Source organism: Budorcas taxicolor, chromosome 16, assembly GCF_023091745.1.
Source record: "Budorcas taxicolor isolate Tak-1 chromosome 16, Takin1.1, whole genome shotgun sequence".
Lineage (NCBI taxonomy): Eukaryota > Metazoa > Chordata > Mammalia > Artiodactyla > Bovidae > Budorcas > Budorcas taxicolor.
In genome coordinates this window covers 42,520,143-42,548,056 of record NC_068925.1, presented here as the reverse complement: position 1 = coordinate 42,548,056, position 27,914 = coordinate 42,520,143, and the positions used below count along the sequence as shown (strand labels likewise).

At 51.5% G+C, this 27,914-nt stretch overlaps 1 protein-coding gene across 10 annotated transcripts; it reads left to right on the top strand.

The window, feature by feature from the left end:
• MFN2 (mitofusin 2) lies at positions 1–27,377 on the top strand. 10 transcript variants are annotated; one of them, XM_052654189.1, is made up of 21 exons: positions 1–177; positions 1,525–1,572; positions 1,981–2,048; positions 4,032–4,195; positions 6,301–6,479; positions 10,019–10,154; positions 12,978–13,140; positions 13,780–13,904; positions 14,843–14,951; positions 15,064–15,171; positions 16,512–16,665; positions 16,835–16,902; positions 17,045–17,166; positions 18,614–18,740; positions 19,156–19,260; positions 19,514–19,616; positions 20,042–20,262; positions 20,857–21,012; positions 22,591–22,787; positions 23,820–23,954; positions 25,217–27,377. In XM_052654189.1, exons 5-21 carry the CDS (start codon positions 6,305–6,307, stop codon positions 25,284–25,286), a joined length of 2,274 nt encoding a protein of 757 aa, XP_052510149.1. In that variant the 5' UTR covers positions 1–177; positions 1,525–1,572; positions 1,981–2,048; positions 4,032–4,195; positions 6,301–6,304; the 3' UTR covers positions 25,287–27,377. The 10 variants fall into 10 exon arrangements, with proteins under 10 accessions (XP_052510149.1, XP_052510143.1, XP_052510140.1 ...); XM_052654183.1 differs by having other exon boundaries at positions 1,434–1,572; XM_052654180.1 differs by having other exon boundaries at positions 1,434–1,572; positions 1,964–2,048.
• Positions 27,378–27,914: the final 537 nt, after the last annotated feature.

Below are 27,914 nucleotides of genomic sequence, written 5' to 3'. Positions count from 1 at the left end.
GGTTAGTAGGGTGGAACTCACTGAGCTCGGAGTCCACCGACTCACGGGGACCAGAACGGCGAACCTGCGACGGCTAGTGACGCGCTCGTCCTCCCTCCTCCTTTCGCCTCTGCTGGGAGTGGCGCTCGTTGGTGACGTCTGGGGTATGATGGCCGCTGGGAGTCTAGGAAGGTGAAGGTGAGAGGGCGAGTGTGTCGGGTGGTGGGGCCCTACCCGGCCCTACAGGGCGAGTCCTGGATACCCCAGCGTGGGCCGGTGGGACGCCGGGTTCCCGAAGGCTCAGGATCCGGGCCAGCGGGCGTCCCCACGCTCCCGCTTCGCCGCCGGGCCCTCCGCGGCCCTTGGAGGAGGGGGCGGGACTCGGGGTTCGGGATTTGGGGGTGGGGTCTCGTGAGGCTTCTTGTCACTCCCCCGCCTTCCCTCTTTCTCACCCTTCCCCCCTAGATTCTATTCTTGCCCTTTCCCCATTTCTTGTCCAGTTCTCTATATTTGCCAGCATTTATTCAGCACATGATAGGTGCCCATATTCATCATCGTAGGCGCCTCAGTTTGGGCACTTACTGCCCTCGCAGTTGTCGCTTTACTTGTTTGGCTTGTGGATGGACGGTAAGCTCCGTTGAGGGCAGAGGCTGTTTTTTATCCATCGCTAACTGTAGCGCCTAGAACGCACACCCACATATATGCACACACATGTGTGCACACACGTGCACACACACACACAAGGCAGACAGAAAATATACATAATTAGCTGCTTGGATGCTTGAAGCCAAAACTGCCCATTCCCATTTCCATCTGTTGTGAGCCTTTATTGCCCTATTTCTTTAATTTCTCTATCTGTTCTCTTTCTCTCCTCCCAGAAAGGGCTCTGACTGTCACCCTTGCCATCCCCAAGAGTGAGGTGAGCCCCCTCCACATAACTGAAAACAAGTGAGGCTTGCAGTCAATGGGAGGGAGGCCATATCTCAGTTCCAAGCTTGGCTTCTTAACTCGCAGTTCATAAATCTTTAAATATTCCAAGCCTGTCTTTGCACTGTGGAATTGAGAGTCAAGTAAGACATTTTACAGCATCTGACAGATCGAGGCCTTCAGTAAGTTCCACTTCTCTGTCTCAACTCCACCTTCCCGTCTCTGGTCCTCAGTGCCACAGCCCTCAAGCCTAGTCCTTGAACTGGTTCTGCCCTCTCCTGTGGTCCCTCTGGATGTGCTTTTACCAGAGTCCCAGCACATGGCTGAACACATGTCTGTGCACACCCAGGCTTGGCCCCGAACCCGTGGGTTGTTTTTCCCCTGGGCACTTCCTCACCTACCACCCCAGTACCTCAGTGAGTAAACTTCCCTCAGGGATGAGTTTGTTTGGCTTTTTAAACCTAACTAGACTTGTTTGGCACCCTTTTTTTTCCCCTGCCTGCTGACTCGTCCCTTTGCTTTTCTAGTAACTCGGAATTGGCGGAGTCGTTCAGTAGCCATCTTCAACCTGAGACAGGAGGGAGGAGAACTCAAATTCTTTTCCTCTTTTTGACCCAGCCCGTGTTCATGATGCCTACCCTGTGAAAGTCTCTCACCATCGGAAAAGTAAGTGGTAGCCGAGACATCTGGCACCCTGGAATTGTGTGGAGTGGAAAGGGGTGTACTCTGCTGGCCGTCTAGTGCCGAATCTCTTGGACAGGGGTCTCTTGAACAGAGCTGGATTTTTCCAACCTGTGTTGGAAAAACTGTCTCCTTTCACATGATTTTACTGGTTGCCGAGAAAGCCCGTTTAAAGATTGACAGTTAAGAAAATGGCCGGGATCTCTGGGCTGCCTGAAGAACGAGTCTCTATCTCCCTCATTTGTTCTCTGCTGTGCTGGCTCCTCTGTCCCCGTCTCTGCCTGCCGGAAGTTGGGTCACTGGCTCCTTATCACAGTTCTTCTAAGGGTCTCCTCTGCCTCTTTACTGTGTATACTCTTTTGTTTCAATTTCTCAGCTTTTCCTCTGTTCCAGTTGTACCAGCAGACGATCTGTGGATCCATTTTATTTTCCCTGCTAGGAGTCGCTGTGCATGAAACTGGGTAAGGAGGTGGTGTGGACTCAGGGACTGTGCTTGGGATCCAAACACACCTTGGAGTGAATTTTGTGGCTGCTGTCCCTGCACCCACGGCACCTAATCCGCCTCCACTAATAGCCCAGGTTGAGGCTGAGCTTTTCAGTACCTGCAAGTGCTAGTAGCATTTTAGAATTGGTTTTAGTTTAGTATCTGTTACTCCTGTGCCCCCAGCAGTTTTTTGTCATGGGAGAAGGCGACTACTAGGATGAATGAGGCTTTTCCCAAAGTATGATCCTTCTCCTGTTATGTAGAAGGTTTTCTTCAGATAAGTTTGTGAAATGCATCATTAAATACAGTTAAGTGAGAGTCGTTACAGCAAGCCTTCCTTCCCACAGTCTTAGTTGTGCTCGTGTGCTACAGTGCAGGGGGAGACTGTAGAATGTGGTGTTTTACAAATTGATTCTGCTGTGGAGTCCTGTGTGTATGGAACATTGGCTGGATTAGAGTTCTGTGGACCGCACTTTGGAAAATGCTAGTGTTAATTCTCTGAAACCATGACCTCAGGAAGCGCTTTGAGGCAGTCGGAATAGCTTGATGGGTGCCACTTGGTGGATAGCTGATACTGGAGCTTGACTCTGGCCCAGCTACGCCTAGGGGACTGGCTCCGCATGTCTGCTGTGAGCCCTGTGGTAAAGTAGGGGCTATCAGGGCTTTCCAGAGGAGGATCAGGAACCAGCTGCTTCCCCCGACTCTGAAAGCCTAGGAAGCCAGCTGGTGGAATCCCAAGATAGTGGGACCCAGTCTTGGAGTGTGTGTGTATTTGCAACCATAGTCCATTTGTGCACATATGTATGCCCAGCTCACTCTTTGGAAGGATTACATCCTGGAATCTGACAGATTTGATCAACTCTCTTGACTCATTGAACTCTAAATACTAAGAAATAGATGCTTGGCCAAAGGCTGCATTTTAAGAGAAAAGTAAATACATGTATCCCAGGTTTTGAAGGTTAGGAAGGTAATTTCCTTTAGGGGCACTCACTAACTCAAACCATGTCTCTCACAGCTGTGGAGGAGGAAAGTAGAAATGGAAATAGGTCACTGCTCTGTATCAGAGGCTGGCTTTCTAGAAGCTCACAAATTAGATGGTGAGAAAGTGTGATTAAAAAAATCCTGAAAGTCTGGTAAGGTTGCATGGGCTCCATGCAGATGTCAAGGAAGGCTTCATGGAGGAGGTGACACTAGAGTTGGGTCTAGAAGGACAGGAGGCGTAGGCCAAATGGGTGAATAAGGGCAGAGAATTCCAGGCTGAAAGCAGCATGTGTAACACAAACATAGACTCTCAACTCAGGCATGAATAAGGGCAGAGAAATTAGTTTGGAGGGGTTGGTGGTAGGGTGCACCTGGGAGGTTCAGGCATGCAGCTACAGGCTGGGGAACGTGAAAGCAGGGCAGCCCCTGGACAGGCTGCCATCTGAGCAGACCAGGTGACCTTGGAGCACTCGGCTTTAACTCACATGCATGCTGTTGAATCTTGCACTTACTGAACACTAACGCCTCTGGCGTCATATCCTTTGGGTTTGCAAAGAATGAACAGAACTTGAAAGCGCCTGTTCCTAAAAGCCCCACTGATATCTGGGAACTTGCTGCCTGCAAGCAAGTCACTTCTGGGGCGGGGCACTACTGAGCCTCACCCCTGAGCAGACCTGTGCCTCGATCCCTATGGTAGCCATGGGTTGGCTGTGGGCGTGCTGGTGGTGGAATTGTGTCTGCTCACCCCCGAAGGCTGCCTGTTCCAGTGGGAGTCCTGTGATCTTGCTGGTAGAGTTTATTACTGTTGCTGTTTGATAGTATGTAAATCTACCTTTGAGCTTGTGCCGTGTCATCTTTCATCTTCTCATGGACTCTGCGTGATATCTCGTTTGTACACATGACAACTCCAAGGCTCTGAGGTTTAAACAGCCCAGAAACAGCACAATCACGACTTGAACCCAGCTCTCTCTGATTCCAGAATCTCATCTGCAGCGCCAGCTACCTTGTGAGACCCTGTTCTCCTTCTGGTGACTTTCCTCTTCTGCTTACGTGTATCCCCTGTGTCTCTAAGAGTCTTTCCTGCTGGGCCACAGGAAGCGTGATAGCAGTGTACTCTCCTTTTCTGCTTTGGAGGAGCCAGAGGTATTTTCTTCCCCTTCTCGGAGCGATGCTGTCTTTCTTGTATTTCTTAATTCTGTTTATTTATTTATTTTTGGCTGTGCTGTGTCTGCTGTGTAATGGCTTTCCTCTGGTTGCAGGGAGCTACTCTCTAGTTGTGGCGCTTGGGCTTCTCATTACTGTGGCTTCTCTTGTTGCAGAGCACAGGCTCTAGGGCTCAAGGGCTTCAGTTGTTGCAGCTCCTGGGCTCTGGCTCAGTAGTTGTGGAGCACGGGCTTAGTTGCTTCTCAGCATGTTGGGTCTTCCAGAACCAGGGATAGAACCCTGTCTCCTGCATTGGCCAGTGGATTCTTTACTGCTGAGCCACCAGGGAAGCTCCATCTGCTGTCTTTCTTCCTTTTTTTTTTGTTCAACAATTATTTGTTTATTTGGCTGCGTCAGGTCTTAGTTGCAGCAGTGGGATCTTGGGTGTGTCATGCAGTATCCTTCGTTGCAGCGCTGGGACTCTCTAGTTGCGACCTGTGGGCTGAGTTGCTCTGTGGCACATGGGGTCAAAGTTCCCCAACCAGAATTGAATGTGCGTCCCCTGCATTGCAAGACAGATTCTTAACCACTGGACCACCAGGGAAGTCCCTGTCTTTCTTACTCATGCCCTTGATAGTAGGCGCCATGCTAAGAAAATCTCACAGCTGTGGTATATTCCTAAAGAGGAAGGCAGAAATGAACACACAGTCACTTCTCTCATTTCTCCAGAAATCTTGAACATTGAAAAGTAACTTGTAGGTTTAGATAAAACATGTGGGTTCCCATTTCCCTGTGGGTCTCTTTCTCCTCACTCTTTGGGATGGTTAGTTCCTAAGGGCCGGTTTTCAGTTATTAGGAATGTTTTGTTTTTTTTTTCCTGCTTCTCAGGAGCTGGTTCAGCACTCTTTGGCGGTTTCTCTGTAGGTTCACTCCTGGACAGTACCCTGTCATCTCCCAGATAGAGTGCATGCCAGGTCAGGTGGAGAGCAGGTGGCGCTGTGATTAGGGTGGCAGGGGAGGGAGGGACCGACAGGGAAGTGCTGAGTGTTGAGGAGGGCATATCCAGGCATACACAGCTGTGCACACCGCCCTTTATCCTTGAAAAGGCCTTTTTCCTGGGACTTGCCAGGGTTTTGAGGGCTCTGCTGAAGAAATGGCGCTGTGCGTGGTGGGGACTCTGAGGAACTTTGGTTCAGGGACTGCCAGCTGCAACTGGGGACCAGCTTCCCTAGTCTGTCTGCCTCTTTTGACTTTGAGTAAAGATCTCTAGGACTCTGGAGTTAAGCCTCATGGCCCCTAACTTGTTATTGCCATGTGAAAAAACCAAAACTAGGCCACAAAGATGTGCATGTGACTGAGGACTGAGTAAGGGCAAAAGAGCTACCACACAAAAACAGACTGGGGTGATAAGCAGCTGTTAACAGTGCCTGTTGTAGAACTGTGAGGTTGTGGACTTTTTCCCCTTTAGTTCCCACGTTTTCTACAGTAGACACATTTATAAGGAAAAGATAACAGTAAACATTTATAAGTATAAATTGTAGAAGTAGACCACGTTCATTTGAGGATCAGCCCTCCTTGCCATCCTCCCCACTGGCAACCAAAGATAAGAATGAAAACAAAGAAACAAAACCTGATAGGATTTAGGGCCATCAGCGCTGGGCAGCAGAGTGGCCAAGGAGGGGGGTGGAAGTGCCTGACCTTGAGCATCACTTTGCTTTCACTGCTCTGAGTGTTCAGTGCCTTTTCTCAGTGGGTGATGTATAGAAAATAAGTGCAATTTCTGTCATTCTTTTCTGGCTAAGACTCAGAGGAGGACATCTCTGTATGTTACCTTGTGGTTCCCCCATCTTTCTCTGAGGTGGGTGAGGCAGGCCTGTCCTTGTTCACCCAGCAGGGAACAACCGGAACTGGACCCGAGGTCCGGGCCCTGGGTGCCCACACTGATAGGAAGATGGGCCCAGGCGGTCCCTTCCTGGTTTTGAGATGCAGGCTCTGATCTCGCTGTCCGCAGTCTGGTCCTCGAGGGCCCGTGTTCTGGACGCTCGCACTCTTCTGCACCCCAGCAAAAGGTCCCTGGGTTCGCTCACATGTCTTCTCTTTCACAGCGCGATGTCCCTGCTCTTCTCTCGATGCAACCCCATTGTCACAGTCAAGAAGGATAAGAGACACATGGCTGAAGTGAATGCTTCCCCACTCAAGCACTTTGTCACCGCCAAGAAGAAGATCAATGGCATTTTCGAGCAGCTGGGGGCCTACATCCAGGAGAGCACCACCTTCCTGGAAGGTGAGACGGGCACCCTGCTCAGCCAAGCCCACTCCTGTCAGCCTTAGTATATAGGGGTCAGGGAGGTACAGCCCTGCCCTTGACAAGCTCACACCCAGGTGGGTTGTCACCTCAGTGGTACTCTGCTCCTGGAATCACGTGAAACTGGACTCCAGGGAGACTGGGCCAGGGAAACACAGGACCCATCCTTGAGAATTGTACAGATTCTGCTCCACTTAATCATACAGTATCCTCACCTGAGGGACAAGCAGACTGAGGTTCTGAGAGTCATTGATACCGTGGAAGTGACACAGTGGGCTGTACCTAGGCGTCTCTTAACTCCAAAGTCCAGGTGTTTTCCTTGGCCCAGCCTGGCTGCCATCAGTCCCCCACCCTGTGTCTGGGTGTTGGTTGTTCCTGATCAGGGTGTTCTCTCTCTGATATTTTTAGATACCAGGACTTTGAATAAGAAACTTGCATCACCAGCACCTTTTACTCTAGTTACTAATTTGAGCCCAACCTTAATCCTCACTCTGTCAGCAGAGAAGGACTGGTTCCCAAGGCCCCACTCAGTCTGAGCACCAACTCCAGCTACTGTCTTCTCAGACTCCCTGCCTAGAAGGCACACCTTGGCTCCAGGCCCTGGGGTTATCAGTGAACAGCCAGGAGCTGAATCTTCCTTGGCCTTGGTTTCCTCATCTGTGACAGAGGAGCTTAGGGGAGACTGGGGCTTTCCTGATTCTAGTCTGCAGAGCTCTAGAAGTTTAGTGGCAATGCCTCAGGGACATGCCACTCTCTGCTTGATGCCTTGCCCCGGAGCAGCTTGGCTTTTGGTTGGCTGACATGTCAGGCTGCTCCTTTAGGCTCCCTCTAAAGAAAGGAAGTAGTCCCAGTACTGGGGTCTGAACGTTCGTCCCTCTGTGTTCATGTGCTGGGATCCTCAGGCCCAGTGTGATGGTGTCAGGAGGCGGGGCCTTGGGGAGGGGTTATGTCATGAGGGTGGAGCCCTTGTGAGTGAGATTAGTGCTCTTATCGAAGAGACCCCATAAAGCTCCCTCGCCTCTTCTGCCACATGAGGATATGACTAGAAGCCTCCCACCTGGAAGAGGGCCCTCACTTCACCAGGCTGGCACCCTGATCCAAGACTTCCAGCCACCAGCACTGCGAGCAACACACTTCTGTTGTGTCTAAGCTTCCCAGTCGTCGTGTTTTGTAAGAGCAACCTGAACAGACTAAGCAGGGACTCTTCATGCCCTGCCCTCAGCGTGGTGCTTAATGCAGGAAAGGTGTTCCCAGAGAATTTGTTCAGTTTAAAGATCTGAATTTCAAGGGTGAAGGATTGGTAGTTGAAATGATTCCCGTCTAGCATCTGTTTAGCAGTAGTTCTGGTGTGCAGAGATGGGACAGACCAGGCCGCTGTCCCCTCCGGAGCCAAGACGAACCCTCTGTGATGCTCTGACTCACTCCCATGGTTCTATGGAGGAACACGTGGTTCATAATGAAGGTGTTTGTGCAATGGCATCAGGAGTGGGTGTTTTGATTTCTCTTTTTGTGAAAACAGGAGGCTTCTCCTACTGATGGGCCTCCAGGGAGAGAAAAGCACTGGGGTGATCCTGAGATGTATTTGGGATTGTCCCGGCCAAGGGAGGGGAAGGCTACTGCCTGGGACTGTTCTCTAAAGGGCAGTAGCAAGAGCTTGTCAGCTGATGGCTTTTTCTTTAAAATTTTCTTTCTCCAATCACAGGCTGGAGAGCCAGCTTCCTCTGGGGCACATTCCAAAAGCCACACCCATGTGCCCACTTAAGGGAAGAATGTCGATGGTCTGAGAGGGGTTACCAGTGGGCGTGGGGAGGCCGTGTTGGCACCAGCTACAGGGGACACTCACTGGGCGGCTCTGAAATGCACTTGTCGTGCTCTGGGTGCCATGGGCATGTTCTCAGGGCTGGGACCTGTCAGCCCCGTGGTTCACAAGTGCCTTAGTCTGTTTGGGCGGCTGTAACAGAAATACCATAGACTGGGTGGCTTGTAAACAACACAAATTTATTTCTCACAATTTGGGGAGGCTGGAAAGCCCAAGACCAAGATTTGGTGTCTGGTGAGGGCTGGCTTCCAGCTCTCACATAGCAGCTCATGTAATCACATAGCAGAAGGGGCTGGCTACTTCTCAGATTTTCCTTTCTAAGGACACTAACCCCAGGCATGAGGCTCTGTCCCTATGTACAGTTGACCCTCAAATAACATGAGTTTCAATTGCACAGATCCACTTATGCATGGTTTCCTTCCCATAGTAAGTACTGCAGTAGTACACAATCCATGGTTGAATTCGTGGATGCAGACTGTGGATACAGAACGGCGTGCGTACAGAAGCTGACTAAATTAAATGCTGATTTTTGTTCGGAGGATTGGCACCCCCAACCCCGTGTTGTTTAAGGGTTAGCTGTATCATCACACTGTCATCACACGGGGCACATAAACATTCAGTCCGCTGCAGCCAGGGTGTGCTGAGGGGCGGACACCCGTCTGCAGTCCAGCCAGCTCAGGACCTTCCTGGCGCAAGTGCTGGATGGGAAGGGGACAGGGTCTTTCTCAGTTGCTCCCATCTGTTATAACGTGTTATCCAGCCATGTGGCAAGGGCCTTGGGGAAAAGCAATGCAGTGATCTCAGGATCCGTTCACTTAGCAAACACTGTGCACCTGCTGAATGTGGGATGTGGGGGTCAGACAGCTAGGCCCTCACGTGGTAGGTGATGTACATAGGTGAGCAGGGCAGTTACCTGATGCTGAGACAAGGGCTAAGATGCAAGAAGTCCAGGGTGTTGCGGGGACGCAAGCCAGGAGGACCTGACTCAGGTTGGTGGGATCAGGTCAGGCTAAGTGAGAATGAGCCAGAGCACCCTGAGGTGGTGTGTTAGTTCTTTGGAGGGGTGGGGTGAGGAAGCACCAAGCGAAGCCTGGAGCGGTGGTGAATGTGGGCATATGGTGAGGCAGCATGCAAGGTAGAGGTGCCCGAGACCCAGCTGGAGCAGTGGGTGGGGCCAGATCAGGCAGGGCCTCGGGAAGGTGCACAGTGACCCAGACTCAGCCCTGGCCCCGCTGTCTACTAGCTCTGATGGGCACATGACTCAGATTAAACGAGGCTGTGTTTGACCAGAGCAGTGCGTGGCATATACTGAGAACTTGGTGAGTGTACGTTAAATACAAATATATAAGTAAATGATGGCAGTCAGCATTTGCGTCTTCATCAGATACCTGCCCCATTCTTGGTACTTCGATATTTTAATTCAGTTCTCCAGCCACATGAAGTAGGTGCTGGTGTTATCTCTGTTTTAAAGCTAAGGAAATTAAGACCCAGGAATGTTCATTTGCCTGAGGTCATAAACCCAGGAAGAGGTGAGAACCAACACTTGCACTGGAACCCAGCAGTCTGTATTGCACTGGGGCCCACAGGAGTCTGGACCTCCAGCTGGGGAACAGGGTCCTGTGGGGGTGGGTTCCGCCATCCAGACTGGGACTCTGCAACTCTGACGGTGGGCTGAACTGTTTTCAATCTGCACCTGCAGAAACCTACAGGAATGCAGAACTGGACCCAGTTACAACAGAAGAACAGGTTCTGGACGTCAAAGGTTACCTGTCCAAAGTGAGGGGCATCAGTGAGGTGCTGGCCCGGCGGCACATGAAGGTGGCTTTTTTCGGCCGGTGAGTCTCGAAGTCCTCATGCCTTCTTTCTTCCCAGCTGGGAGAGAGGGAGGCATGCTCTCTGTACTGGATCTGACCACCCCAAGGCAGGGAAGCAGGCAGCACACCACAGAATTTGGCGCTCTCCTTTTAATTTTTTTATATTTAGCAGTGGTAAAATAGACATAACAAAGTTTCCTATTGTAACCTTTCTTAAGTGTACAGTTCCGTTTTGTTAAACACATTCATATTGTTACGCAGCTGTCACCACCACCAGTCTCCACAACTTCCCCTGGAAAACGGAAACATACCCGTTAAGTAACATCTCCTGGTCCCTTCTCCCCCACCTGCTGTTAACCACCCCTCTGCTTTCTGTCTATGAATTTGCTGACTCTGGGAACCTCATATAAGTGAAATCACGTCTTTTTGTGACTGGCGTATTTCAGTCAGTGTAATAGCCTCCAGAATCATCCACGTCATTACATTTGTCAGAATTTCCTCCCTTTTTAAGGCTGAACAATATTGCATTGCATGTATATTTCATATCTTGTTTATCCATTCATCCCCAATGGACACTTGTTGCTTTCCCTTTCTGATGACTGTGAACAGTGCTGCTATGAACAAATATCTATTTGAGACCCTGCTTTCACTTCTTTTGGATACATACCCAGAAGTGGAATTGCTGGACCATATGATGATTCCGTTTTTGAGTTTTTGAGAAGCTGCCCACCATATGGTTTTCCATAGCGACTGTACCATTTTAATTCCCACCAGCAGTGCACAAGGGTTCCAGTTTTTCTGCATCCTTCCAATACTTATTCACTGTGTTTTTTTGACAGTAGCCATCCTAATGGGTGTGAGTTAGCAGCTGTTACAGTTTTGATTTGCTCCCCTAATGCTTAGTGATACTGAGCATCTTCTCATGTGTTTGTTGGCAACTTGTGTATCTTCCTTGGAGAAATGTCTGTTCAGGTCCTTTGCCTACTTTTAAATTGGGTTGTTTGGGAGTTTTTGTAGTTGTTTTGTGATTTTTGTTTGTTTGTTTTTCGAGTTGTAGGAATCCTGAATTTCCTTATCAGAGATATGATTTGTAAATGTTTTCTCCCATTTTGTCAGTTACTTTTCCACTCTGTTGACTGTGTCCTGTGATGCACAGTTTTTTATTTTGAAGTAGTCCAATTTATTTATACTTTTCTTTGTTTATACTTTTGACATCATATCTAAGAAACTGCCAATTCCAGCGTCATGAGGCTTTTCCCTCTATGTTTTCTTTTAAACGTATTATACTTTTAGCCCTCAGATATCTTTGTTATGCTTTGAGGTCAAGTAAGCACCTCTGGAATGTTTCCTGCAGTGCCAGGGAATTGTTCTCCAGTTCTCAGTGGGCACTGACTGGTGTCCTGCATAGTGAACTTGGTTCTGACATTCTACCAGGACGTGACAGACCCTACAGGTTAAGAACTTGGTGCACAGATAGCCCACTTCAGATGCCATTCGGACACCTGTGCTTCTGATCGACTGGCTATAAATCAGAGGTTCCCACAACCTCCTCCTCGAGTTTAATCTGCTTGACCAGCATTCACTTGGGTTTACTGGTTTGTTATAAAGGATTTTGTGAGGGATACAGATGAAGAGGTGCACAGGGGGAGGTCTAGGAGGGTCCTGAGCAGGGGAGCTCTGTCCCTGTGAAGTAGGGCGCACTGCCTTCCACCCTGAAGCTCATCAGATCTCACTGTTCAAGAGATTGATGGGGCTTAATCTACAGCCCCCCTCCTTCCTTTTCCTGGAGGTTTAGTGGGTAGGGCTGAAAGTCCCAACCCTCTTATCACTTGGTCCATCCTGAGGCTGTGTGGGGGCCCCACCTTAGTCACCTCATGAGTATAAACAGGTATGCTCAGTAGGAGCTCCTTATGAGTAACTAGGGACGCTCCTATCACTCATGAAATTCCAAGGAATTGCCAGGAACTGGGGACAAAGACCAAATATATTTCTTCTTAAACCACAGCACCTTTAAAAAATTAAAGCCCAATATAGGTTGCAAAAAGAGTCAGACACGATGGAGCAACTAAGCACAGCACAGGGGGATAAAAAGGCCTCCGATAGGTTGGATGCTCTGCACACAGTGGTAGCCTGAGGAATAGGCACTCTGCCCCTCTGCCTGTCGTCACCTTGGGGTGTCCTTCAGCCTTCTGGGCTGTCGATTTTCATCTTCGCCTCAGAACTGTGGCCCTGGCTTTGGTGAGCTAGAGCTGATGAGTTTGTGGAGTGGAGCTGTTTTAAAGAAAAACAAGGTAGAAAAAGGGGTGGCAGGCAGAATGCTACCATAGTCTACCCTGGAGCAGGCCCTTATCAGCTGGGAGTGATGGGTGGGGCTTCATGTTCAAGAGAAACCTGGTGCGAGAAAAGCAGCAAAATTGGCCTTCTGTAGAAAAACTTCAGGGTCATTCAGCTGAAGTCACTTAGACGGAGGAAGACATCCTGGGGTGAGTCAGTGGCTTCTGGTAGAAGAGGAGAAGTGGGTTAGTCTTCCGAGTCAGACAGGTGGTCTCCTGCATGATGCTGAGAGCCTCATGTTGAGGGGGCTCACTCAAGGGCAGGTAGTGTCTGCATGCTGACATCACACCACAGGAGCCCCTTGTAGTTGCTTTGCCATGATGAACTGGGGCATGTCACATGCACAGGCCACCAGGGTTGTCCATCCATTTTCATAGGCACAGAGCACCCACTCTGCCTGTGTGGGCGCTGATGTCACTATAGAGGACAAGGCTTTGGACTTCCAGGCTGTCCCTTCTTAGTGACAACCTGCGATGCAGATGGCGGTAGCTTCACTGGGTTTCCTTGTAGGACGAGCAATGGGAAGAGCACCGTGATCAATGCCATGCTCTGGGACAAAGTGCTGCCCTCCGGGATCGGCCACACCACCAACTGCTTCCTGCGGGTGGAGGGCACAGATGGCCACGAGGCCTTCCTCCTCACGGAGGGCTCAGAGGAGAAGAGGAGTGTCAAGGTGAGGGGGCCCTGCCGGCCTGGCTTTCGGCCCTAGTCACACTGTTGGGTCGAGTCTGGGCTGAGAGCAACCAGTGGGTCTGTTGGGCCAGGACCCAAGGTGCCTCTAAGGAGGGGCCAGTGTCCCTGTAGTGGAGTTGGGGAAGCCCTGTCCTAGTGTGGCTGTTTGGGGAGTGTGAGAGCTTCAGGGAGGTTCTGGAGCCTGGAATTCATAGTCCTTGTGAATTGCTGGGCAGGCCTTTTCTCTTTGCGATGCAGAGTGTGTATGCCTTGTTCCTGGGGGTGTTGCCAGAGAGTGATCCCTACATTTGCTCTGTGATTCTGATGTTTAAGCTCAGGGCTCGCATGCTTTCGTTTTTCTGAGAGCCAGCTGCACTTTGGGTTGGGACCAGAGGCTCATTTTGGTTCATAAAGAATTAATTAATGCAGAGCAACATCCAAGAAAGAACCTTAACGGAGGAGTTAAGGATGGTTGGTTCTTGCTAGCAGCTCCCAACTCTTGACTTTGTATGCATGAAATGAAAGAGGGGTAGCAGATTGGCCTGCGAGCCAGGCCACTGTCCTGGGGCTAGGCTGCACTGGTCTCCAGCCTGGAGGCTCTTCCTTGACCCTGATTATCTTCTGCCTCCACCCCCATCAGACGGTGAACCAGCTGGCACATGCCCTTCACCAGGATGAACAGCTGCATGCCGGCAGCCTGGTGAGTGTGATGTGGCCCAACTCCAAGTGCCCGCTTCTCAAGGATGACCTGGTGCTGATGGACAGGTAAGAGGGCAGGTGCCTCCCCAGGAGGTGCAGACGGGGAGGGCCCCAGGTTTCCATTTCTGGGTCCTCCAGGCCAGTGTCCCCGAGGTCATGTTGTTGCTCTGCTGAAGTATATTACTTTTTAAACCGGCTTAACGACATCTTCCAGCCTCGTGGATTTCCTTCAGGGTCTGGTTATTGTATCATCTTGGCAGGCATCAGGGCCCCGAAGATCTCCCAGTGATGGTCTGTGAAGAGGGATAGGAAGGATGCTTGAAACTGGGGAAGGTTCTCGGCCTCAACCCAATGTTAGTATGTTTATTGGACGAGGGGGGTGGAGCTTGTTCTTGATGAGGTCCCTGTTGTGTTTTATTTTTCTCAAGGCAACACTTTGCTCCTGCTTTGTGGACAGGCTATAACTATACCAAGAAATTTGGTATGAGGGTGCTTGCTGGACTCAGATAAATGTAGCACTTCACCTTAATTGTATACCAGCAAAGTGAAATGCAGGGGCTTCCTATGGGTAAAGAACCTGCCTGCCGGTGTGGGAGATGCAGGTTTGACCCCTGGGTTGGGAAGATCGCCTGGAGGAGGGCCTGGCAACCTACTCCAGTATTCTTGCCTAGAGAATCCCGTGGACAGAGGAGCCTGGCAGGCTACTGTTAGTCCATGGCGTCACAAAGAGTCAGACACAACTGAAGCGACTTAGCATGCACACGTGCATGCACAAAGTCAAATTTAGATCTTTAGGTTTTCATATGAGTGATAGATACATATGACAAAAAACACATTTTCAGAGAGTCTGGAAGGATATGAGATGAAAAATCAGAATCCCTCCAATAAGGGCGATTTCCCTCTCCTCTGTAGCTTTCTTTTCCTTTGCCTGCTGCCTCAGGTCTGTTCAGAGCAGGAAGAATAGGGCCCCGGGTCTGATGATGGTTTACCCCTGTCACCTCCAGCCCTGGCATCGACGTCACCACAGAACTGGACAGCTGGATTGACAAGTTTTGCCTGGACGCCGACGTGTTCGTGCTGGTGGCCAACTCAGAGTCCACCCTGATGCAGACGGTAACCCATCCTCTGCCTTTCCCCACACTCCCAAGATCCAGCCAAACGGGTGGGCCTGCAGGGCCTTGGCTGGCACAGCCCCTCCTTCACTGAGGTCTTTCCCCTTATCCAGGAAAAGCAATTCTTCCACAAGGTGAGCGAGCGCCTGTCCCGCCCAAACATATTCATCCTGAACAACCGCTGGGACGCATCTGCCTCGGAGCCTGAGTACATGGAGGAGGTGGGCACCTCTTTTACTCAGCAACTTGGGGAATGCCATCCTGTACGTCTACCTAGACTCTCTGCGTGCTCTCCCTGGCCGCATCCCTGAATGAATTTCATCACTAAAGTTGTCCCATGAGGTGTTTGGGGTCATTGTGGGACCGCTTCACTTCTCCCATTCACTTCCCCGGACCCCTCTCCTCTTTTTTTTTGTTTCGGAGTGTAACTGCTTTACAATGTTTTGTTAGTTTCTGTTGTACAGCAGAGTGGATCAGCTGTAGAATATGTGTATCCCCTTCCCCTCTAATCTTCAGAAGGCTTTTCTCCGTGCTGAGAGGCCTCCACGCCACATTGGCCTAGCCCTTCCTTGGGACCAGGGCTCTCCTTAGTTCTTGAAGAATGAGTCAGAGGCGTAGCTTTTAAAGGCATCCAGGAAAGAAGCTTAAAAGAAGAGCAAAGAATAACTGGTTCTTACAGCTCAGAATGCTTTACTTTTTATGGGTAACATGAAAGAAAAAGGAGTCACAGGTGCTATGGGGTTATGATCAAGTGTGTAGTCAGCAGATGCTGGGCAGTGTCTGATAAACTCCCTAACATACCCTAACTAACCCAGGTAAATCCTAACCTGTGGGCTGGGTGTAATAGATGGAGTTGTGCAGAAGATGAGATCTGTTCACCTTGAGTAAAGGCCTGGCATGTGGAAGGTGTCCACCGGAGGCTGTTATCACTTTGAAGTTCCAGCAGTGGAGCCCTAGGGCTTCAGAGGAGGGATTTTTGGGTGGCACCCTCTCATTCAATAAACAAGGCCAGGGAGGACTCAGCTTGTCAGTACAGAGTCCAGGTGTGGGTTTCTGTGTTTCGTTTTGTTTTTTTAATATATTTCAAATTGGGGGAAAATTGTTTTACAGTGTTGTATTGGTTTCTGCTGTACAACAACAAAGTCAGCCATTATTATACATATATCAACTCCCTCTTGAGCCTTCTCCCTGCCCCCTCACAGGTGTGGGTTTCTTGACCCCCAGCTTCCTTTCCTTCTGGGGCACCAAAGGGAGACTTTTGTAGGCTCTTAACAAGGCAGTCTGGGACATGTGTAAACATTTCTGCTTGTTGATGCCTGAGGTGTCTTGGACAGGCTGCACCCCAAGGAACCCTGTGACTTGGGATTTGGGGGGCCCGGTGGCTGGAGGACAGATGGTGGGAAATGATCACTGCATGTGTGTTGATACCTTCTGAATCCTGAGCCGTGTGACTAGATTACCTGTACTCTTAGAAAAGAGGCCACCGGGGGCCATGGGCTCCCTCAGGAGGGCCCCCTCGCGCCCCACCTGGTCATATAATACCTGTGTGCTTGGGCTCCAGGTGCGGCGACAGCACATGGAGCGCTGCACCAGCTTCCTGGTGGACGAGCTGGGTGTGGTGGATCGGGGCCAGGCTGGAGACCGCATCTTCTTCGTGTCCGCCAAGGAGGTGCTCAACGCCAGGATCCAGAAGGCCCAGGGCATGCCCGAAGGAGGTGATGATGGAACCAGCTTCTTGCTTTTCCCTGACGCTTGAGACACTGGGTCTTGTGCTAAGTCAGCCGGTAGAAATCGTTGTGAGAATGAGGTGGTGAGAGGAACCCTGGGTGAGAAGCTCTTGGCTGCCTGAGTTCTCTCTGGACTAATGTGGTGCACTTCTCCTAGGGGGCGCTCTTGCAGAAGGCTTTCAAGTGAGGATGTTTGAGTTTCAGAATTTTGAGAGGAGATTTGAGGTGAGCATGAGCCTTTGATCCTGTTGTCTGGAGATTCTGTGCCTCCTTGGCGCTCTCTGGCCACGTCCCTGGCAGTTGAATGCCAGAGCCTGGCTCTTGGCTGGTGGCTTCTGCCTCCCTTGGCACCTCTTGTCTGTTCCAGGAGTGCATCTCCCAGTCGGCCGTGAAGACCAAGTTTGAGCAGCACACGGTCCGGGCCAAGCAGATCGCGGAGGCCGTCCGCCTCATCATGGACTCTCTGCACATCGCAGCGCAGGAGCAGCGGTAAGAGCCCGGGAGCAGACAGGCAGAGGGAGCGTAGCCATGACTGCCTCACCCTCATCTGAGGCCGGGCCCAGGGCCAGAGCTCAGCCAGCAGAGCAGGGTCTCACGGTTTCCACCAGACCACGTTCAAGCCACGAGGAGCAGCCAGTGAGGAGGTTGTGGGGCGTCTGTCTGTCCCACTGGGTCTGTGCAGTGAGCTTCCCTGAAAGTCTGAGCTGCCAGCCTTGGTCCAGTGCTACACCGAGCACTGCAGCCATTCTCAGGGCCAGAAACAGAAAGCAGTTCTTCAAAATATCTTTTTTGGGGACTACCCTGGTGGTCCACTGGTTAGGACTCCGAGCTTCCACTGCAGGAGACGCAGGTTCGATCCCTGGGCAGGGAATTCAGATCCCATATGCTGTGCAGCATGGTCAAAAACACATTAAAAAGAGAATTAAAAGGTACTCTTTTTTGAGAGATTAAAATATATGAGAAAGTACAGAGAATAATATACCTTGTTTCCATTGCACACAGTTGATAATATTTTTTATTGTCAGAATATAACAAATAAAACACAGAAAAAAACTATTGCATACTCTTTGATTCTTCAGTCCCTGCCCCAGTGTCCCTCTGCCTGCTCCTCAGAGGTAACTGCCGTCATGAATTTGGTGTGTAGTCCTGTCATTCATTAAAAAGTACTTTTTATGTAAATCCTGAAGAATGCACAGTGTTGCTCTGCATGTGTTTCAGATGTACAGGTACGGGAGCATGCAACACCTGGCTTCACTTTTCACTCAGCATTGTTTTTATCCTCTGTCCTTGTTGATGCCTATAGTTGGAGGTTAGGAGTTTTCGTTGAGATAGAGCAGTTATTAGTTTCCTGTAGATTGATCTTTAGATTTCATTATTTCACTGTTGGAGACCCTGCTGCTGTGGACACGAATTTTTGTGTCCCCTGGTGTGCATCTGCTAGAGACTAGCATTAATTTGTGGAGGTGGAGTGTTCCGTCTTGGGGTGTATGCATTTCAGCTTTACCCAGTTTTACCCGTGGCTTTCTGAAACATCCGGCCCTGTCTGTGGTCCCACCAGCAGTATATGTTGGAACTCCCATTCCCCGACCCTGATCCGTACTTCAGACTTGGTGATTTGGGCCAGGCTTCTGGGTATTGTTGTACCTCTTTTTCTCTTTTCTTTGTTTACTAGTGGACTTTTTTCTGTATGAATGGCAGAACTTGTGCTAACGTTCCTGAAAAAGCACCCTCCCCTGTCTGTCACCATCACATCCTCCAAATTCGGAAAACTTAAGAGCGAGTTGTTGGCACTGTCTCTCCCTCCTGCCTGGGAATGGGAAGAGCAGGCCCCCAGGGGTGTGCGTGGAATGCCAGGATCACAGCCGGGGCCCACACAGATTTCCGGCGCCCCCTCTTTTCCTTGGCTTAGTTGGGTAACCAGGGCTCTTTTTCTCAGGGTCTACTGCCTGGAAACGCGTGAAGAGCGGCAGGAGCGGCTGAGGTTTATTGACAAGCAGCTGGAGCTCTTGGCGCAAGACTACAAACTGAGAATTAAGCAGATTACAGAGGAAGTCGAGAGGCAGGTGAGAAGTGGAGGAGGAAGGACACTGCGGAGATTTGGACCCCGAGTAGAGGCCAAGCACTCAAAAAGTGAAAACGCAGACATCCTATTCCTTGGGGGCTTCTCAGCCTTCCAGGAGAAAGCCATAGCCCTGATTCAACAACGTCGTGCTTCCTGGGGTTTACTGTTCCATCGTGCGACCCTGGGCAAGTCCTCCTCCACAGCTTAGATGAGTTTTGGTCAGCCAATCTCTAATACCCCTGAATTCAAAAGCTTTAACTCTGTAGACCATCTGTGGACACTGCAGGTGTGTAGGGAGGCAGATCCAGTCTCCTAGAGCCTGTTAGACTCTCCTAGAGCCTGTTAGACTCTCCTGGTGCTGTGGAGTTAAACCACATTCCCTCGGGTCACTCAACAGCACACTTTTTTTGCTGCAGGTGTCGACTGCAATGGCCGAGGAGATCCGGCGCCTCTCTGTGTTGGTGGACGAGTATCAGATGGACTTCCACCCTTCCCCCGTGGTCCTCAAGGTTTACAAGAATGTGAGTCATTAAGTGGCAGGTGCTCTGGGCAGGGGCTCCCCATATTTCCTGTTGGCTATGGATGGAGTCACCGAGAGACAGGGATTCAGTCTGAGTCAGGGCCTCTCAGCCACTTGAGCCCCAGGCTTCACTCCACCTACCTACCACTGTCACCTGCTGGGCCTTGGCTGACCAGCCTCTGCCTTGCTCTGGGCTCCCTGGAGGGAACACTGGCAGAAGATGCCGCTTTCTTTCCCCTCTCTTCTGGCTGCAGGAACTGCACCGCCACATAGAGGAAGGACTGGGCCGAAACATGTCAGACCGCTGCTCCACGGCCATCACCAGCTCCCTGCAAACCATGCAGCAGGAAATGATGGGTCAGTGCTGCAGGGGCTCAGGACTGGGGCTCTGGGCTGCCCAAGATCAGTTTCAGGCCAGCCTGCAGAGCTAATGACCTTTCCTTATCTGTCCTCTTTTGTGATGAGTCAGCTCCATATCTTGAGATTCTGGGCATGTGTTGTGAGTTCATTCCATGCGTAGACTAGGGGTGAGCAGGGGAGGGGGCGTCTTGTGTTACGACATGGGACTAGCGGAGGCTGAGAGCTTGGCCTACTCCTTAAATCCACATATTAGTGGGTGTGGAGCCTCAATCTGCGTACCCCACCCACATGCCGGCTCATCTGGGCCTGGTTTCTGGGTTGCGCTGCCAGCATCCTTGCCAGTGGCAGGTGTGGTGAGGCTCAGCACTGGCGAGGCACAGGGCTGAGCTGCTCTGCTTGCTCCCCACCTCTGTACCCAACAGACGGCTTGAAACCCCTCCTTCCTGCGTCTGTGCGGAATCAAATGGACATGCTGGTCCCTCGGCAGTGTTTCTCCCTCAGCTACGACCTCAACTGTGACAAGCTGTGTGCCGACTTTCAGGAGGACATCGAATTTCACTTTTCCCTTGGGTGGACTATGCTGGTGAACCGGTTCCTGGGCCCCAAGAACAGCCGCCGGGCCTTGATGGGCTACAGCGACCAGGCAAGCGGAGTCCCTCCCCCTTGGGCATTGAGGGAGGCTAGTCTGCGCCCTGGGCACCCAAGCCGTTCTGAACGGGGCTCCTGGAGGTCATGGCTGTGGCATGTGGGCCACCACTACGGTTGGGTTCTGCCACAAATCAACCTAGTTTTATCATAGGCACTAATATTTGTGAAAAAGCAAGCTGTATTTTTTTATTAAGCTTATAAGTATGTAATTATTAAATCTAGATGACCTATCTGTCCAGATACCACCGTTTTCACGTTTAGATGTTCACCCTCATCTCTGTACCTCTGGAGGTATCACCTGGGCTGCTCTTGGGCCACGTCCCAGGCTTGGCGACCTAAGCTGAGGCCTTCCAGGGTGGCTGCAGCTCATGATCTCTGATATCCATGGTGCTTACCTTTGGGCTGGCAGGTCTGTTAGGAAGCCGAAATCCTTGTCTGCTACGTGTGGAGCTCATTTTCTATTTTGGAAGTTGAAGTCATGGCCCGTGTCCCTGTTCTGGACTCTTGGCCCTGAGGGTTCCTGAGGGTTTCATGGAATGAGAGATTTGCTGCCTTCTTCTTCTTAGCACCCCCCTGTTTCTCTCCACAGGTGCAGCGGCCTATGCCCCTGACCCCGGCCAACCCCAGCATGCCCCCACTGCCCCAGGGCTCCCTCACGCAAGAGGAGCTCATGGTTTCCATGGTCACTGGCCTGGCCTCTCTGACGTCCAGGACCTCCATGGGCATTCTCGTTGTTGGAGGAGTGGTCAGTGACAAGCCCAGCACGGGAAGGGTGGGGGCAGGTGGGTGGGACCGAGGGGCAATCTGGTGGTGGTCCCTGCATCAGCCCGGCACTTTACATCATGATGACTTTTTGCTGTGATATCAGGAGCCATGCAACCTTAGCCCTGAAACGTACATTTCTGGACGGAAGTCTCATTCAACATAAGGTGACAATGAGGTTCCCATTTTACAGAAAAAAATCTGCAGTTGGCTTGCCAAGGATACGCAGCTTGGATTTGAGCTCTGGCCCCATATGACTCCAAGGCCATGTTCTTTCCCCTGTAGGGCTAGTCCTGTGGGTAGGGAAGTAACCTGAGAAATTGACAAACCTGGGTTCTAGAGAGGTGGGCATGACCAGGAGTTTCTCATTTGTAAGTGAGGAAACAGCAGAACTTGCAAGGGCTTGAGCCAGAAAGAGGCCAGGTTGGGCTGTGAACCCTCATCTTGCCAGCTGTGGTTTTATGGCCCTTCTCTTCTGCCCTGAGGCCTGAGGTCACAGGCTGCCTTCTTGATAACTGGGGTACTCCCCACGTCTTGACCCAAGACACGCTGCAGCCAGAGTGACTTGTGCCTTGAATTTTCTTGATGATGTGGGCACGTGCTCTCTGCGATGGTCATTTGAGTTGTAGAGTGGTGGCAGAATGTAGCTGACAAAGCTGCCAGGAGTTGGCTTCTCAGCTTGGAAGGCCAGGGTAGGCTGGAGCTAAGGCCCCGCCCTGCTGGCCTATAGGCATTTCCTACTCTGGTTCTTTTTTTGGTAGATGGTAACCTGGCAGAGGGTCATTAGCTTAGAAGCTGACACTTGACAGTTATGTAACCCTCTTACAATCGGTGTCTCATTTTATCCAAACCACCCTGGGAACTGGGTGGAAGCCATCATTCCTATTTTGAGAGGAAACGAGTGTAAGTAGACTTGCCGTGGGTCACATAGCCAGGATGGCAGACAGCACTGGAGCCTCTGTTTCTGGCTCCAAGTCCCTGCTCTTTGACTCTAACTGTGCTGCCTTGCGCCAAAGTGTTACAGAGCAGCTCAAAAGAAGCTATCTGCTAAGGACCGGTACTCAGAACTCCACTTGTCATCAGTGTCTGGAGAAGGAAATGGCAACCCACTCCGGTATTCTTGCCTGGAGAATCCCAGGGACAGAGGAGCCTAGTAGGCTGCCGTCTGTGGGGTCGCACAGAGTCGGACACGACTGAAGCGACTCAGCATCAGCATCAGCATCATCAGTGTCACCAGAATGGAATGTATCTTCGGAGGACTCTAGCTTAAGATGTCTGTGTGCCTGGGTCTGTGCCTCTTGTGCTCACAACCATAGCGGTGGCCCCGCCACCTTTGCACAAGTCATGTTGTGTGGGCCACACTCCGTTTCCCTCATTTTCCATAGAGACAATCCCTGCCCTTGTGGTCTTAGTGGGGCCCAAGAAGATGTTGAGAGGAGTGTTCTGAGTAGAGGCACATAGGCCTTTTGATGCTCCTGGGAAAGTCCTGGCAGCAACAGGCTAAGAATCTGGGTGGTGGGACAGCAGAGGGCTGCACCCGCTGACCACTGTGCCTCGGCAGGTGTGGAAGGCCGTGGGCTGGCGACTCATTGCCCTCTCCCTTGGCCTCTATGGCCTCCTGTACGTCTACGAGCGTCTGACCTGGACCACCAAGGCCAAAGAGAGGGCCTTCAAGCGCCAGTTTGTGGAGTACGCCAGCGAGAAGCTGCAGCTCATCATCAGCTATACCGGCTCCAACTGCAGCCACCAGGTCCAGCAGTGAGTGTCCCCGTCAGCCCGAGGGGCCGGTGCTGCCTCCCGCGGTGCCCTCCTACCCTGACCTGGAGACCACTGGGCCCCGAGCGCTGTCCGACTCTGGCCATCAGCTGTGCAGTGACAACATGGAGGTTGAGAGTGGGAGAGGAGCCTCTGGGGACACCGTATGTCCAAGGCTGGGACCAAGTAGGCCTCTGGTCCCCCAGGAAGGAAGTCGGCAATACGAAGGGCATTACTTGTGGCATCTTTAGCGGGTTACCTTGAAGGACTTATGTTGTGGGCATAGCTTTGATGTTCTAAGCCACAGCCCAGTCTTCATGGCATATCTTTGGGCAGGTGCGAATGGTTGCTTCTAGGTGGTGGTGACGAAGGTGCTGGCTGCCTGCTTTTTATTGCTACGTGGCAGGCCCTCTGTTAGGCATTTTGCACCTAATACTTCATTTTCCCCCCAAACACTTTGAAGTCGTTGTTCTTATTGACACTTTCTTTTTCAAAATGAGGAAATTGAGATTTAAGAGGAGTCGTGTGTCTCCTATGGGCTTCCCAGATGGCACTAGTGATAAAGAACCCATCTGCCAATGCAGGAGATGCAAGAGATGTGGGTTCGATTCCTGGGTTGGGAAGATCCCCTGGAGGAGGGCATGGCAACCCACTCCAGTGTTCTTGCCTGGGTGACAGAGGAGCCTGGCAGGCTACAGTCTGTGGGGTTGCAGAGTCTGAGACGACTGAGCAGCTGGACACACACAAACCTGGCTCTTGCACTCGCTTGATCAGCAGCAGAACTGGGATCTGAATCCTGGTCTCTTGTGTCCAGGTCAGGGTGTCCTGCCCTGTGCTCCTGGTTCTCACACTATGGTAATGCTGGTATTTGTGGTGGTTGTGATGTCCACAGTCTCAGCAGGAGGTGGGGCAGATGCTGCCAAAGCAGGATAGGTGGTGGCCGGCGCAGGTGACTGGCAGGCTAGCGGCTGCCCTGCCCTGAGTCTGGTTTACCCTCGACACAGCCTGGTTGATCCTGAATCTCTCCCCCTTCAGGGAACTGTCTGGGACTTTTGCTCATTTGTGTCAGCAAGTTGACGTCACCCGGGAGAACCTGGAGCAGGAAATCGCCGCCATGAACCAGAAAATCGAGGTTCTTGATTCACTTCAGAGCAAAGCCAAACTGCTCAGGTGAGGTGGCAGCAGAGGAGGCCCACCTGTGAGGTTACTGCTCACAGGCATGTCCTTAACTACGGTGTCTCAGCCACTTGATATGTGCTGTCCAGATCTTCAACATCCCTGCAGGGGCCTGTCATCACCTTCACTTTATAAAAAGGAAAACTGAGGCCCGGAGAGGTGTTGAGTAACCTATCTGGGATCCCACGGTAGGTGGTTAAGCCGGGAGTAGGAGGATCCAGCCTGCTGGGCACCAGCACCCTCTGAGCCTCCTCACGTTACTTGTCCTCTGTTGTCAGCAGGAACACTGGGCTAGACCCACCCCTCACTTACACCATTTCTCTATGAGCCCAGGGATGGTGGCCTATCGAAACGCATGCCCGCAGGGGAGCCAGCCAGCTCCCCTCTGGGTTTTAGGCGGAGGCAGGCTTTCTGCCATGAGGGGCAGGAAGATAGCGCAGAGGCAGCTGGAGCGCGTGGCTGGCCGAGCCTGGCTCAGAACCCAGGTCTGCAAAGTCAGAGCTTCGGGCAGCAGGTTACTGGAGAGAGGATGGGTCCCCGGAGTCAGGAGTGCTGGCTTCTGGTCCCAGCCCTCACATTCAGGCTAATCTCTGAGCTTCCCCGAGTCTCATTGCTTTTATCTGTAAGATGGAGTGAGATTTCACGACACAGCCACAGAGCTGCGTGCACAAGTGCTCTGTAGAGTCCTTGGCCGCTCAGGCCCAGATAACATCAGCACATGGGGACTCAGGGCTTCCTGCCCTGCCCTGACGTCAGCACAGAGTGGGGCTGCATCCAAGGGCGTCCGTGGGCCTTTCCCTCCCTGCAGGGCAGATGTGCACTCCCGCCCACTGCCCAGGGACACCTATTTTCTGGAGATACACTGCTCATCCCCAGGGGAAATCTCACGAGGCGTGGGTCTTGGGGATGGGTGTCTCCGCTGTGCATCACCTGCAGGGACAGGGTAAACCCAACAAGGACTGCCCCTTGCTGACAGGCAGAACACGGTGTTCCCAACAGTTTGGGAACTTGCCGGTGGGCCCAGAGTGAAGCCAACACAGGGCTTAAGGGTCGGAAAAGCCCGAGTTTATTTCCACCACCAATGAGTCGTGTGACCGTGGGAAATTATTTAACCTCTCTGGGCCTCATTTTCCTCATCTGTGAAGCGGAGGTTACTAGAGGAATAAAAGTCAGGTGTCCGGTAGCACAGCGCTTGGCAGGTGACGCCATGGCTAGTTATCAGCTCTTGCCGCTACAAAGTAACCTTTTCTCTGCAGGAATAAAGCCGGCTGGTTGGACAGCGAACTCAACATGTTCACCCACCAGTACCTGCAGCCCAGCAGATAGTGGGCACCCGGAGCCGGAGCCCCTGTGGGGAGGACAGTGCTGCAAGCACGGGGGGCCTCCCACCACCAGGCCTGCGTGCAGCTCCTGTCCACTGCCGCCACCATGAGAACAAAAGCACCCACTGTCTCCTACCATCTTGAACCCCGAAGCGCTAGTTATTTTCCCCTCGTTTGCCTGCTATTGCAGGAAGACCTTCCAACTTGTGCCCCTAAAGGAGACTTTTTTTTTTTAAATGAGTCTGGACAGCACGGTACTGGGGAGTTCGGTCTTGTCTTTGCTTTGTCATGCTCTCGTGATTGAGAAGCTGCTGATTGATTGCTTGATGAGCTCTTGGGATTGGCCAGTGTTGCAGAAGGCCTCGTTGGGCCTTTAAGGGTATCAGGCAGATACCGCCCCCTCCTCTGGCCAACGCTTGACACTGACCCCCGCACACTTGCCTCCCATGTACCCCAGCTCCCGCACACCTGCCCTCCTCGCACCCCAGCTCCCCTGCAGAGAAAGGCTGCCTTTGTGGGGAGGCTGCATTTTCTTCCCAGTTTGCACTGGGAATGATTCCAAGAGTCCCAGGAGGCTGTGGCTTTTGTGTCAGTGTGGTTCTTTGGCTTTCGTGCTTCGGTCTGTTTGCAGAGCCTTCCAGACCAGCCTTTCCGCATTGGCAGTGGGCTGAGTGTGGCCTGGGTTTTAGGCGGAGGCAGGCTTTCTGCCATGAGGGGCAGGAAGATAGCGCAGAGGCAGCTGGAGCGCGTGGCTGGGAGGGAGGTGGTGTGTGGAAGCTGTGTCCTTCTGTCTGTGCTGTCTTAGGCAGCCAGTGCCATGTTGGGGAGAGACTTGCCTCCCTTCTCGTTGTGTCCCTTGTTCTCCTTTCGGTCCTTAGCCTCGTAGTCTGGCTTCTTATTGTTGAAAGGTGGTTTGGTCCAGATCGTTAAAGGATGTGGTAGAAGGAAAGATGGTGGATGATGGGGACCTTGGTGGCAGGCTGAGGGAGTGGACCCCACCCAGGATGGCTGAAGGATCAGTAGTTGGCACAAAACAGGGCCTTCTGTTTGACCTCACTCTGGGAGGGGCTCATGGGGTCTGAGAGCCCACCCTACCAGCTTGAGGTTCCACAAGAAACATGTTCCCACTCCTCACCCCTCCCTGGCTCAAACTGCCCTTGGCCACCAGACCCCTGGGTGAAGTCTCTTGAGGCAGCCATGCTGCACATGGTCAGCAGGCAGCGCAGGGAGCCCAGCACCCAGCCTCCCACCCTTCCTGACCCTGGAGCCTCCAGATGACACACGGGGCCTCACGCTGATCTTGAGAAATGTTTCCTGTATTGAGTGTGGGGATTGTTACTGGTCACAGTGGGGGCAGGTTCCTGTCTCCATGATGTTAACCGTCTGGGGCAGGCAGCCTTCAGGTGACAGCCTTTGCCGGGCAGGTCAGAGAGCTTCCTAGAAGCCAGCAGTACTGCTCTCCCAGAAAGAGGCAAGCTCAGGCAGAGCAGTGGGGCCTGTCCTGCCCTTCTGAGTCCGCCTCTGACTTCAGGGAAATGGCTCAGTGGCCTCTGCTCGCTGGTGGGTATCATGCAGTTGGCGTGCTCTCCAGGTGCCCACTGGTCCTTCAAACCCTCAGTCTACTCTGGTGTGTGGAACAAAGTGATAGACTTAGCCAAGGTTGTTGTGCAGCAGAGGATGGCCAAGCTTTTTGCCAGACCCGGGTGGTGGTCACCTCACAGTATGTCCGGAGAAATCAGCATTGCACAATTTCAGTGAATTTTGTGCTTTGGGGTGGGGGGGGAGTTATTTAAAATAACTAAACATGAATTTTTTTTTAATGTATCCCCTGGGATTTTGAGCTTCTTATACGACAAATAAAATTGAGTTTATACCACTGAGGGCGAGACTCTGAAAGAATTGTGGCAAAAAGCACTTTAATTTAATGCTGCTAACTTTGTTCTGTTCTCTGTCTATGTTCATTTGCTGGAGTGCGAGACGTGCTTGACACAGTGAGTTTTTTCTCTGATGTATTTAAGGTGATAAATTTGCCTGAATTACTCCTGTATCAGTGCTGATAATATTGGACACTAAAATAAAACCTAGTTGGAAACGCTTTGTGTTTGTGTGTCTCCTCAGTTTATTCTTATGCAAACTCTCTCTGACATGAGAAAGTCTACAGGCTGTATTTTGAAATGATCTTAACTTTACTTAGGGGAAGTTCCCACTGTAACCTGCCTGTGGGTTCCTCCTGACTCTTGGAAGGAATCTGATGCTCTCAGAAGAACAAAAGGCGTAACTGATCTTTAAGAACCAGGAAATCTAGAGTGATTTCTCTACAGATTTCACCATAACTCTAAACCATTCATTTTTCACTTAAAAAGTAATGACTCAGACTGGTCCACCCTAGTTTGCCTTCTGAGAATTTGGTTGTGACCTTTTCTTTCTTTTTTTTTTTTTTGGAAGGGCTCTCAGCAGTGGCTTGGACATGACTAGTCAGTTTTGCTGACCCTGCACACCTGTCCCCTGGGCTTTGCGCCACCCACTGCCTGCACAGCTCATCCATGTCGAAGGCCTCAACATGGCAGTGGATGGGATCCTCATCCTTTCAGATTCCTGGGTCACCAACGTGGGGCATGACCTCAGATTCACT

What these genes read in the sequence shown, in the direction of transcription:
- MFN2 (XM_052654189.1), top strand. Translation starts at nt 6,305, where the DNA reads ATGTCCCTGCTCTTCTCTCGATGCAACCCCATTGTCACAGTCAAGAAG. An exon ending in GACCTGGTGCTGATGGACAG is followed by an intron (nt 13,905 to 14,842) that starts GTAAGAGGGCAG and finishes TGTCACCTCCAG; the next exon opens with CCCTGGCATCGACGTCACCA. An exon ending in TGATGGGCTACAGCGACCAG is followed by an intron (nt 20,263 to 20,856) that starts GCAAGCGGAGTC and finishes TTCTCTCCACAG; the next exon opens with GTGCAGCGGCCTATGCCCCT.